This window comes from Ptychodera flava, chromosome 14 (assembly GCF_041260155.1).
Source record: "Ptychodera flava strain L36383 chromosome 14, AS_Pfla_20210202, whole genome shotgun sequence".
NCBI classification, from domain to species: Eukaryota; Metazoa; Hemichordata; class Enteropneusta; family Ptychoderidae; genus Ptychodera; species Ptychodera flava.
In genome coordinates, this window is record NC_091941.1 from 36590747 (window position 1) to 36604576 (window position 13830).

At 36.2% G+C, this 13830-nt stretch overlaps 1 protein-coding gene across 1 annotated transcript in view; it reads left to right on the forward strand.

The window, feature by feature from the left end:
• Window positions 1-13830, forward strand: part of LOC139150333 (echinoderm microtubule-associated protein-like 6) — a 45029-nt gene that overhangs the window by 60 nt on the left and 31139 nt on the right. Inside the window, 4 exon segments of the mRNA XM_070722635.1 lie at window positions 1-293; window positions 8109-8131; window positions 8134-8267; window positions 13219-13317. The exon segment at window positions 1-293 is cut by the window's left edge and continues 60 nt beyond it. Coding sequence (XP_070578736.1) covers window positions 97-293; window positions 8109-8131; window positions 8134-8267; window positions 13219-13317 — 453 coding nt within the window. The 5' untranslated portion in view covers window positions 1-96.

Consider the following 13830-nt stretch of genomic DNA (forward strand, 5'->3'; position numbering starts at 1 on the left):
CCTCTTGCCCTGACCACGGTCCTGACATTTGATCGTTTCTTTGCTTCATGTTTTATTTGAAATCGATAGTGTTACATTGTAAATTGCAAGGAAATCATGGCTGATAAGACAGCGCCCGGGTCATCGCTGCGACTCGACTGGGTCTACGGCTACAGAGGGCATGCATGCCGAAAGAATCTATACTACACCGCATCGAAAGAAATCGTGTATTTCGTTGCCGGAGTGGGAGTGGTGTACAATACTAAAGAACAGTCACAAAAATTCTTTCTTGGTCACAATGACGATATCATAAGGTAGGAAGCTTGGACGAATCACGCACAACGTGTATCGATTGATCTTAAACTGAAGAATGCTCACGCCCGTTGCACGATTTCTGCCTTGTGGTCTTTATAGTAGCATTTTGCGGCTCTTAGCAACGTCCTGGCGTCTGCCACTAGCACTTCAGTAGTAGTAAATACTGAATGGAGGAAGGGAACGCTACCCTATTGTAGTGAACACTGATGTGCAGGATGCCTGTTGTGACATGTACAAATTCCATTGTTTGCCACTCTGAAATGAAAACATTGATAAAGGACGGTGCACAGGCATTCTTATGTTTGTTCAAATTATAAACAAAACGTGCCGTGAAATTCGAGTAAATTACATCAATCATCACTGAAAGTATTGCATAATGCTTTGTTATCGGTATTTTTGCAATTCAATGTAACTATAAAGTACAAAGAACCACTCATTGCAGGTTATTGCCTAAACAAGCAAAATATAACTCTATCTAATTCTACATTTGATCACTATTCTGAAAAAATCGCCTCTAGCCTCAGTCTAGATACTTTGGTTAATCATATCAAATCTTTTGGCATATCGATATTTTGACAGTGTTATGTGCATTCTGAGCAGCATTTTCTCGTCTCTTCAAATTTAATCTCTTCACTCCATACCCTATATAAAACAGATCCAGGATCACCATTGATAACTGTGTTTGGGTCAAGCCATGGTAGTGAAAAGGTTAAAGCTTGAAGAAATTATCCAACTAGTGTATACACAGTAAAATGCCCTCTATGAATTGCATTGTAAACTGATGTTGGTCAGTTTTCATAATTTTTATCACAAATGACATTTGTAGATAACAGCTTTTGTAGTTAATAATAACGTTTGCATAGTAAAGACATGGTTAGACAAAAATGATATTGCTAAAAGCAATGTAGTGGTACCAGTGGATAATGAAATATGTTGGGGTATAAGGGATGACATGTAGCTCAATGTAAGTCTAACAGTGCTCGCGGTGACTTTTTTCTCCTCGCGTATGGCATACGCACGAGTCTGCTAAAATTGCGTAATGGCTGGATTTGAGTGCGTAATGTCACTTCCGCGCTCGATTGATGAAAAAAACTGTCTGCAAAATACATTGTGCCGTTGAATAAACCTACACTACATATTCGGATTGTACGATGTAACATTATTTTAATGAAAACAGTTTAACGAACAACTTGAACAATGCTGAAGGGTATACATGCGACCGTCAAAAACACATCGGGCAACCCAATGGCAGCTTATCCAGACACTTCTGCAGTGTTCAAAATTTATCGGGATTCCGACGAGCTCTACCGATGAATCATTTTTTTCACGGACTCGTAGAGCAAAGTTGAAAGAAAACAGATTTGTCTGCTTCGACGCCATGCTGCATGTGTGCTTGATCAAAATTTGGGAACAGCGAGACGCGATGATCGTGCACGGTTGGCATTTATATAATTGTCGCAACATTTCTGTCAATCACTCACTTTGTGTCATAAGTTTCAGAAACTATCGCTCGCCTGAAAATTAGCAACGTAATTCATAGGCACAGCTGACATGATAACGTGCCTAACGTGATAACGTGTGAACTACGATGCCGATTTTTCAGACAACGCCCAGAGAATCCGAAACTTTCCACACAAAATGAGTGATTGACAGAAATGTGTTGCAACAAATTTCGTCTGGTTGTCGCCTAAGCTCAGTCGTGGGGAGTGCTTTCGGTGTTATCCTTTGCGTATAGAAAACGCATAACAATGAAAAAAATGCGTAGAGAGTCAATTTCAATGCGTAAATACGCACGATTTTTGCGTAAACGCGAACTCTGTCTAAATAGTAATTTTCTAAGTTTCCCTCCAAGCCCATCCCCGTAGAAACTTCATTAGCCTATATTGTACCCATCAGTTGTTAGAATAAGTTGTTGATGGGGAGGGTAGAATCATATGACAGGGAGTTGAGTGGACAATTGGAAGCATTTGTAGCGAGAGCAGGACACTTGGAATTTTTCAATTAGGGAGTTGGGAAACTGATGAGCATGCACACACAATTTTCAGATAATCTGATCATAGTGGGAGGATAGTTGATAATCGCTTTCACTTTTTCCTGCAAATTTTAAGTTTGTTCAAAATAGTACCTCCAGGATAGTGTGCTTAAAAACACAAATTGCTGACAAGTCTGCTTTCCCTGTACGTGCATGTGTAGTCCCCCGAACCAATCATATTGTGTTAAAATATCAATATGGGTAGGAATGTTGTATCCAAACATAATTGTTACACCCGTGGCCACTTTAGTGTTGATTAAGCCTGTCTGGTGCAAGCAGAAATTCTGTTTGTATAAACGAAACAAAGTGGTGGTCGGTGTAATAAATGTAAGGTTCACTATCGGCACCCCACTGTTAGGATTGAGATAACGTTCTACTAAAATGTCTCGCCTGCCCAATTCAAATCGATCACAACACTGCACTGTAGACACGCTGTAAGTCTGCACTCCGACAATGAACATCAATAACAACGGTCGCAAATATCATACGGGAAAATCCTTCAGTAAGGACGTGGGCAGCTTGATTGTTCAAAATATAAGACATTGTGGTGGCAATTTGGCATCTAGCGAGGTACCACGAGGAGCTACAAAAAAACAAGCAAGCGACCGTTTTAAGATAAGCGTGGAGGGAGCCAGAAAAGTTTGGAAGAGATATACATGTATCACGACAGGTTCCCTTCAACCGGGATGAAAAAAGTGTCGTTCATGGTTACACACATGTGAATACATGTACATGTAAAATGCTACCCCGACTGTACTTTACCTTTCCGTACCAAGTGAAATTGGAGTAAGTTTATTCACGGTTTGTAGGAAAGAAACATGGCTTAGTGCAAGTGAATGTTTATTTCGAAAGTTTTGCAGCCAAGACGGGCAATGTCTGTAATTTAAATGCTAACATTTCAAAGTGGCATTTTCTCAATTCCCGCGTCTGAACAAAGTCTGAACACGACACTTACGATACACGCTATAGTATCGTCGGTATTCACTGCAATATTGAAATCGGCACAAATGTGTGATGTTCTGTAACACTGACTGCATTTGAAATACATGAGTTTTACCTGAAACTAAATACTGATTGAGCAAATACTGTGGTCAACATCATTTGTATACAGTGTATTTTATAATCACTCCGTAATTTCAGGCTAATCGGCGTGTCCATGGGGTACCGATAGTAGGATCATTATCACCGCTGATACAGGGTAAAGTAACCGTTTTATCACCCTTCTGCAGACAGAATTTCTGCTTGCACCAGACAGGCTTGATCAACACTAAAGTGGCCACGGGTGTAAGTGCAACAAAGGTCAACAAGTCTACTCTTTGATCCAAAAACCTGGTTAAGGAAGTCACAAACACATTTCAACAAAAGAGTATGTCGGCATAATCGTAAAATGGCATTTCTGATTTACATTTCAAATCTTAATTTGTCAAATAATTAAATTATTTGTTAGCTAGAAACATTTTCTGTCAAAAGTTGTCAAACATTCAACTTTTGATGTTGCCCAAACCATGTACAGTATCATACTTAAGGGTCTTTAAAATGGAATTTTTAGCTACTATAGACTATAGTCTATAGAAGCTATTGGGATGGGTATCCGTCCGGCGTCCGTCGTCAGTCTGTATGCATGTATGTATGTATGTATGTATGTATGTATGTACCGGGTATGTATGTATGTATGTCCGTTTGTGAGTCGTCCGTCCACTCAAATATCTTGAGAACCGCAGTACTTACTGATTTGATATTGTTGTGTAGATGAAAAATATGATTTCGAGAAACTGTTAATTTTAATTTTTTGATATTGTTGAAAATAGGCAAATTAATGCCAAAAAAGGTGTTTTTGGTAAAAAATCTTCTTCTTCATAACTGCTGGTCAGACAGCTTTGTTATTTGGTATACAGGTCCCTAGGGATAACCCAACTTAGATTTGTTCAAATTGTGATGAAATATGCAAATGTGTATTTTTAAGGAATTTTTTGTCATTTTTGGTCAAAATTTGAATTGTATGTAATTCTTGTACTGTGTAAACCCTATCAATTCACCCAGAAAAAAATAATTAATGTGATTTTAAATAATTGAATTAATTAGGAAATCATCAAAGCCAAAATAATTTTAGTGTGGAATTATCAGAAAGTTCAACTTTTTTTGACAGTTCATAGTGAAATGCTTACCATCTTGGAGGATTAAAACATGTAAAGGCAACTTTCCTGAATCCCAACTTTGATATATTCTGAACCACTATTTATGTTATCTAAAAGAAATTGCTCATAATAGTTTGTCATGATAGGGTGGTCAAATAAATAGAGATAGAGAAAGTTCTAATTTCCATTTATGGTTGACTTGGTAAGGATAAAATAAAATTACTTTTTGAGAAAAAAAATAGAGTGGTCAATTAAAAGAGTGGTCAAAGTGATAGGGTTTTTATGGTAAAGCTGGGCTGTAAGATTCCTCAGCTATTTATAGCAATTATGCAATCTGTGTAAACATTGCAATGAAAGTGTAACATGATTCCTTATAATGCTTTTGATGACCTTGAACTTCTTAAGTTTCAAACATTTGTCTCTTCAGTGTGCTTTCTCTGAGTATGTACAGTCTCAACTTATTCAACAGAACTTACTTACAATGTTAATTTGAAAGTTAAAATGTGCTTGGTTAATAGAATGAAAATACTGATATTAAAAGATAACTAGCTCAAGATTCTTTATAACCTGACAGATATGCTGTTTTTTTATGACGTAAATCTTGATTTAAGCAAGTCTTGTTTACTTTAATTAGAATGTAATTAACTCTCGTTTATTTGCTATTATAGACTAATATAGTCTGATGAAATATGCAAATCTGTATTTTTACGGAATTTTTATCACAACTGGAAGTTGTGATATAGGGGTGGTTTCAAGCGGTGTTTGATGTCGTCCATTTCCGTAAAACGACAAAAAGTCACAAACTGCTGAACAGACTGCCTTGATATTGGTACCGATATTCAGACTGGTTCCAAGGTTCCGATTCCGAAAAATGGAGCCAAACGGAGCGGCGGTTATATAGTTTTGGGAAATTTCTAATCCCCCTTTTTAACTAATTGATTTTAGGGGTCTTTCATATATGTAGTTTTGGAATGTACACCAATCCTGCATTGTGGACTGTTTTATGAGTTGTGGAACAGAAATGAGGTTTTGATGAATGTTAGAAATATGCAGGATGGCTGATTCGAAGTATAAGAGATTTCTATGCTCTTTTGGGTATCAAAAGCAATAAAAAAAAACATATTTCATAGTTTAGATTCTCACTTTTGAGATGACCCTAGGCATTTGTTATGTAAACATCCTTAAGTCAATATACAGACTCTGACATTCCTGAGATTAAGTATCCACGACCTCACATTTACAGTCTTTCACTACCATGGTATGGCCCAAACCCATTGTTATCAATGGTGAGTGTGGACCTGTCTACAGGAAATTGGGTGAACAGGTTAGACAGTGCCGTTACAAGTTGTAGGTTTGTTATCAAGGTAGCACCAGCATAGAGTCCTGAGCATGTGTCCATGTGTTCTCACAGGAAATTACAGGGGGAAAAAATTATTTGAGAAGTTTCTCTCCTTTAAATAGAAGTATACTACAATTTAAACCTGTCATGGATGGATTGTTCTCAAATGATCTGAAACACAGTTATTGCCCATTAGCAACAAATCTATAGCAAGATTTATGTAAAGTTCATGAACTTACACAAGGTATTAGACAAAAGATGACCATGACTTTGCTCCTGTTCAACATTTATTTCATTCAGATTTCCTCAGCTTAGTGTATAATTTTGTAATCTTAATAACTGTCAACTTACCTTTACTAACTTATTCTAACCTCATAATTCTTACACTACTGTTATACCTTATAACCACAAAATTTCAAGAGATGCATATATGATTGTCACTTAACAAACAATTTACAAATATGTCTTCTGCTTTTTTCTCCATGTACATATACATGTCCCTTTTCTCATAAAAATGGGCTTAAAATCGCAATGTGAAAAATAGTCTTTCAGCTGTATGTTGCTCATTGACTTTGTGGTCTGTCTAATAAGTCCCCAAGGACACCGTCGGGGGGGGGGGGGGGGGGGGGGGGGGGACTTATAGGTTTGGTCATGTCCGTGCGTCCGTGCGTCCGTCTGTTCACCCAGATATCTCAGACATGCCCAGGTCAATTTCTTTCAAACTTTGCACAAGGATAGTACCCTACCCCATACAGATGCACATCGATTGTTTCACAATGCGATCAATTTGGTCGTGTTAGAGGACTTTTAGTTTTCACCTCCATAAACTCCCATGTATAAGGCAGTTCTCCATAGAATCCCATGTATAAGGCCAAGTAAATTAAAAATTTAGTTTCTCATCGTATTATATTGCAAAAAGGATTCAGTGACACAGTTTTTAGTCCCCACGGATGAAGTCCAGGGGCTTATAGATTGGGTCATGTCCCTCCGTTCACACAGATATATCAAATATTTTGACAAAATGTCACGTGACCTCGTTGACCTTTGACCTCAAATATACATATTTGTGCATAACTCAGTAACCACAAGTGCTACACCCTTCATATATGGTATGATGGGACACCTTATGACGCCACATATTGTACCTCATTGATTATGTGCATATCTAATTTTGAGCGAGCCAATAGAGCTAAAGGTCTGATTTTTGGTATATAGGGATGGCTTAGCAATTCAATTTTTTTGACAAAGTGCCACATGACCTCAGTGACATTTGACCTGAAATATACATATTTGTCATAACTCAGTAACCATAAGTGCTACACCCTTCATATATGGTATGATGGGACACTGCATGACGCCACATATTGTACCTCATTCATTATGAGTAGTTCACAATGTGCCAGTTGTGATCAAGTGCCATTGGTGCTATTTTTTTCAGGCCATCCTGAAATGAGCTATCAAAGATATTCACCTTCTTCATCAATTCATGTGTCACAAAAGGTTATTCTCTACATAACACTGCAGAGCTCTGTCAACTGTTGAGTCGCTTGTTTTTTCAAAACCGCTGGTCAGACAGCTTTAACATTTGGTTTACAAGTCCCTAGGATGACCTTAGTGAGATAATTTCATACAGTCAGGAAATACTTAATTTTGTATCCATGTCTATAGTAGCTTCAGGGACTTTGGCCCTTTTTATGATAGTAATGAATGAACCAAATAATCATCATCATCATCATCATGAAAACTTCCAAAATTTTAAACGTAATAAGTTGCAAAGTGTATGTGCTTGTTCAGAAAAGCTTTTCATATAGACCTAGACAATCAAAGCCATTATAATTATACCGGTATTATGATAAGATCTTCTTGTTTTATCAGTCATTAAAGGGGAAAAAACCCATGTACAAGTTAACCAATGAGGAGTAAAGTGCCACGCTGCAGGATAAATCACCATGCATGGGTCTCAAACTCAGCAACCTCTGATAGTGAGTCAGATAGTATGGATGTATCTAGGTCTTGAACTCAACCATTCTTTGATCAAGAATCTGGTACCCCTATTCCCTACCCACCAGCCCAGAGGGTTTTGATGTTTCTTCAGAATCCAGGTCTGATCTGCATTGGAAGACCAATTGATATGATGATACTGAGGTCATTAATGACCAGCGAATGTGTCGTAAACAAGCCAAATTCTTAACGTTTTCAAACAATTGATATATCAAAATTTTGCATACATTTTTTTAAATATCAGGTACACCGGTATATGCAATGAAACCTGTACTTCAATATTCTTCAACAATATTCTAATTCACAGTCTAGCCCTCCATCCAGAGAGAAGCCTGTTGCTACTGGTCAGATTGGCAAGGATCCATACATCTGTGTGTGGGATTCCTACAATGTACAGACTGTATCTATATTGAAAGATGGCCATCAAAATGGAGTTGCAGCAGTCGCATTTGACAGAGAAGGAACAGTAAGTGATCTTCACCTTCATTGATTTCCTATTTGTTGAAAGATTCTGACTTGTTAGAAGATGCTTTCAATCTGCACATAGGCATAACATTGAGCTGGAGATATCAGGAAATGTTATACCTACATGTAGATGAAGAGTAGTGCCATGATGGTGATCATTCAGCATAAATCATTGAACACTCAGAACAGAACAGAACACCTAACATTTGCAAGGAGAACTTGGTAAGGCAGTGTCAAAGAGTGATGGCAGGCAATAAGCCCCTTCTGGAAGAATTATTCATGACAACTTTATGATATTCTCTGTGTGATAAAGTCAGGAATTGTCACATGAGCATTATCATACAGAACAGTTCAGGCTTACCCTCTTATACCAGTATATGATAATCATTTCATACATTGCAACCCCACCCTGTGTTTTGCAAAGGTTTTTGAATATAGGTGTACAGTTTCAGAACCCTGGTATCATTTCTGTTGTCCGCTAATATGACTGTCTCAATATAACAGGGGGAACCCCAGTAACAAGACTGGGGAACTGGTAAACAAGACTGGGGAACTCAGGTAAAATTTACAGGGTAAACCCTTTAGAAAAATAGTGCAATCTGAATAAAAAGTGATGCATTGCAGCTACAGAATTAAAATATTGACTTCATCGTGTATTTATATATGCTCACTCCACTCAGAGTCAGTGTTTTGTACATGTCAATATAATAATATATCACAAATAAACACTGCAATAATCTTTCTTATTTAGAAATCAAGAGAATTAGAAATAACAGGAGATAGTACCATATTATTGAAGCAGAAGGAATAGAAAAGAAGAGAAATCTTAATTTTCTGTACTGCATCATGCATCAAATATAGTTGAAAATGATGTTTTGAGTGATTTGATCTCACTGTGGAACATAGATATCTGTTGATGAAGTTAAATATGCAGATTTCATACATTATCTTCAGCAACCCTTTGATCATACTGTAATAAAAATGATGATACTAGAATTGGCGTAGATGTTGGATTTGCCTCATAGGTTTTTGAAAGACATCATGTACTCTAGTCCTTTCACGCGTCATTTCATCCAATGTGTAATATATCGATTCTAGGATCATATAAGATGCATATTATTCATTCAACTCAAGTTGAGTGCATTAATATTATATCACCTTGCAGAATAGTGAAGAGCATTGATTCCTCTTGAGAGAGGATACAACTGTTCATCTTTTTGTTTGACATTTAAAATTGCACAAGTCAAATGACTTTTACTACTGTCATGATTGGTTGAGATGGTAGTCAGTGTCAATATCAGACCTGACAATTTCATGTCATATTCAATGATGCTTAGAAGAAAAGCTGTTCCTATGCAGATTCCCGTCACATTTCACTGAACATGGTGCATCCTATAATTGCAATCATCAGTCTACATGGTGTCATCCATGCAAGCACATGAAATGGAATGTCATCCACTGTGGCCCTGAATTCTGTTTTCTTTGTAATTTAAATCTTTGAGAACTATAGGAAATTTAAAATCTACTGAAACCTGTTCTGTCACAAATGAATGTTGTCATGACACAGTTAAAGGTAATAATACATTTTAATAGGCATGATTCGTAGGATATGTGCAAAAATTTGTAGATATTTGTAAGTCCAAAAATTTCAGTTAGTTACAGCTTTCAATACAATCAAATCTGCACATTAGATTCTTGTGTGCAAAGATAATAATATAGCTGTAAGCCCGTTACCGGTATTCTTATTCTAAAGGTTATCTAAGTTCACAATGATCACTGAATGTCTGATAAAGGAAAACCTTAGTCTCTACAAATCTGATGTCAGTGTGAAGTTCGGCATTGCCAGCATGCTGCATTGAGAAATGATTATTAACATTTTATGAGGACAGATGTCACTTTCTCTCATGATAGAACAGATAACATCAATCATGATGCACTGATACATCTTTGACAATTACTGCTTTATATATTTGTGGTACACATCTGGCATCCACGCCAGGTGTCATAATAAAACTAAATGTGCTTTTTGTTCAGCTACAGTCTAGTCATGTTACATGTTCATCTTCTGTATATATTTTGCAATTCTCCTTTTGAGAGAGTGTGACTTCTACAGATAATGCAGATACTGCAGAGATCGATATGTTCCATGAAATTTGAATAAGCCAGCAAAATGCAACACAGCATTCCAAAATAAAATACTTTATTCAGCAAAAAATACCATAGGCATGATATACCTGATGCTTTATGTTACCTAGGGTATCTTCTCAACTATAGGTGCTTGATCAGAGGCAAGTATGTCAAATACAATACTACTGATCAATTAGTACTTGAACTTGCCCTGATACATTTCAGTGTCACCCACACGATAAATTGTAGGTGACACTGAAGTATAGATGATGAAAAGTAGTGTTCAGCTAAATTGCAAACCATGCTATCTTTCTGGTACACCATGTTGCCTTCAGGAAATAATTAACCTTTCATTGATGCCTGATATGTTTAATTTAATTGGTATCGAAAGAGTAAAATGAAATCAATTGACCATTGTGATAATTGAATAAACCAATTTAATTTAACGCTAGAACAGCATGCAAGATTGAAAATATGTTCCAAAGATATACACTAGTTTCACTGAGTTGTGAAATGTGGAAATTCAAATACAAATTGAGTTTTTGCAAGGACTTTGTCGAAAGTTGAAATTGTCGGTTCACTTCTCAGTCTTTCACTTTGACGATATGTAAATTTATTTCAAGGTGAGACAGCTGCTATGTACACTGTGGGTCTGAATATGCATGTTGTTTATCAAAGACCTGAATCAGATGGTCTGTTGCTTTCACTTTCATTAGTTCTGGTACAGCTGTGAAGTGAATTCCAAGGACAATATATCGGTACAAGCATGCTAGTCCATAAGCCCAATGATTTGATTGTGATCATTTAATGACGCATTGAGGAATCGATAATTTTGGAATCCTTCTTTGTGTATTCTTTACTTACCTGTGAGGTTTTGCAGCATGGCATGGTGTGACTCAGTACTCCAACTTCATTTTGATTTTTCATATGGATGCTATAAGTATATGACAGAATACCATGCCTCTTGATTTTCTTTTGTATTGAGTATGAAATATTGTCTATTGTTTGTCTATACCAGAGCTGTCTTTCTTTCATCATTTCTTATGCATTCACACTGGTAAATGAAACTTTGGTGAAAGATCTGCAACAGTGCAAATTGACTGGATATACACTCAGTATTCATGGCTGGTGGTGTCATCTTTAGATTTTAGACTTTAAAAATCAATGCCCTGCAATTTTTTGTAGATGACCTGACACAACAAACCCAAATTTAAAAATCATAATTAATTTTGTATGTGTGTATGTGCCTTTGGACTATATGTAGCTTGTCTTTTACTTTTGTTAAAAATTTTGATCCTGAAAATTTTTATACAAATATGCATTATGTGTTTAATAATGTCACCAGTGCAAAGAGAGATAACAATCCACATTGGTAACCTGTGTCAATTACCAGTATTTCTCAGTCAGTACACCATCTGAAAACTGAACAGATATATTTTTGGCATCGCTGACTCAGTGAATTTATGACTGTGCAGATGTACAATACATGCATAATTCCCACAGTTCATTTGAAGTCATGTATCGTAGGGCTTGATGCTCTATTTAAATCTGTTTTTGAGTCAGGTGCTATTCCAAAAATATCTCAGACAGTATCAAGAGATTTTGTTCCCAAGGGAATGTTATTCTTGATGAACTTTCAGAATTACAAATAGATTATTATGATGGTTTTGAAATATAAGACAAGGGACATTGTGTCACAACTTTACAAACCATAAACCCTGGCCTGCACTCTACACTTAAATCATAGTGTACACATTTGTTGGCAAATATTAAGTGTTTGTACATGTAGCAGATGATAGCAGTCGATGTCTGTAAATGTACATGCCAATGCAATTTGCATGTACAATGTGGAAATGAAATACATATGAGGAACATTTCCAGAGCATAACATGATTTTGTGTTTAATTCCTTTGCCAATGTTTTGCCAAATGCATTTTGTTACATAATCAAACATGTATCATCATACTCATGGTAGATTACATATGGAAATTTTGACAATATTGGTAGCAAAACCAGAAGCGCATGTACAGATACTATTGCTTGGCAACACAAGTATTTAATTTGGTCAGTCCTTCCGCTGTCAGCAGAACTAATTTTCCAAATCTCAGAATGACATAACTTTGAATTTGTAGTATTTATTTTCATAGTATAAACTTCTCCAAAAAATAAATGCATTTCCCCCTTGTGAGTGACATTTCATGTGATATAGCATCTTACGTTATCAGGGCAGTTCAGAAATTCAATGGTAATATTTGGGAGTGGCAGGGGAAAGCCATTGAATACATCAAGGATTTGTGTATCTAGAACACCGACTCTGAGATCTCCATGGTGATTATTTATTTTGATTTTCTGTAAGAGATGAGTGTCTTACAGTTGTTAATCATTGTCTTCCATTCATTTTGAAAGTGATACATGTCTTTATCAAACAGCTAAAATGGAAGTAGTGGCAAGGAAAAATACATGAAAACCATAGAAACTTTAATATCAGAACCAATCATTGTATGTTGACATCATTGAAAGTAACACTTTGAATTAAATGGTGATGTAGTGTTAATATGGGGTAGTTTGCAAATTGGTTTGTTGAGTTATCTTGCTTGACAACATAGACATGCAAATTACACTTTATGTTTGAGCAAATTATATAAATACCTGATTATACTATACTACTATTACGGTAATGCATTATTTGTTCTGTGTTATCTGTTATTCATGTCTCTGTCTTTTAGTACCCGGTACTTCAGTACAATTTTAATGCAAAAGAAAAGTGTAAAATCTACTTTGATGACACAGATTTGCTAATTTTTCCAGTTTCTTTCTACCCTCAGAGACTTGTATCCGTGGGACTGGACAACAACCACATCATCAATGTCTGGGATTGGAAGAAGGGCAAAGTGTTAGCAACGGTCAGGGGTCACAATGACAGGGTAAGCCCTGCTATAGATTAACCAACCTATTGACTTTATGGATTAGCTTTAGGCTCTATTTCAAATTATGACAATCTTTGAATATTTCAAGGTACATTACTATTCTGGGACAAAATTTATCTGGAATGTTTAAGATTAGAAACCACATCATACAGCCCATCATTGTTGTCTGTTGTTGTATTTGAGAGCATTGTACAAATAGCAAGTACTGTAGATGATCCATTCCTAGTATATCATCGAAGACTGCTGGTTTCTGTGATAAGCTTCTATTATATTACAGCTTGTACAACATAACTGATAAATTACAATGTTTTGATTGCATGGATGTTATCTTCCCTGAAATGAAGCATTGATTGTTGATCAAACAAGATCTGCTGTTTTATTTCATTGTTTTGGCTTATCTCTCAAAATTTTCTTTCATTGCATCGACACAGCATGTCTGATACAATCAGTGTGTTTTTTTTTATCAAATAAAATGATAATAATAATACTTTTTTTTCCATGGGTATGAAA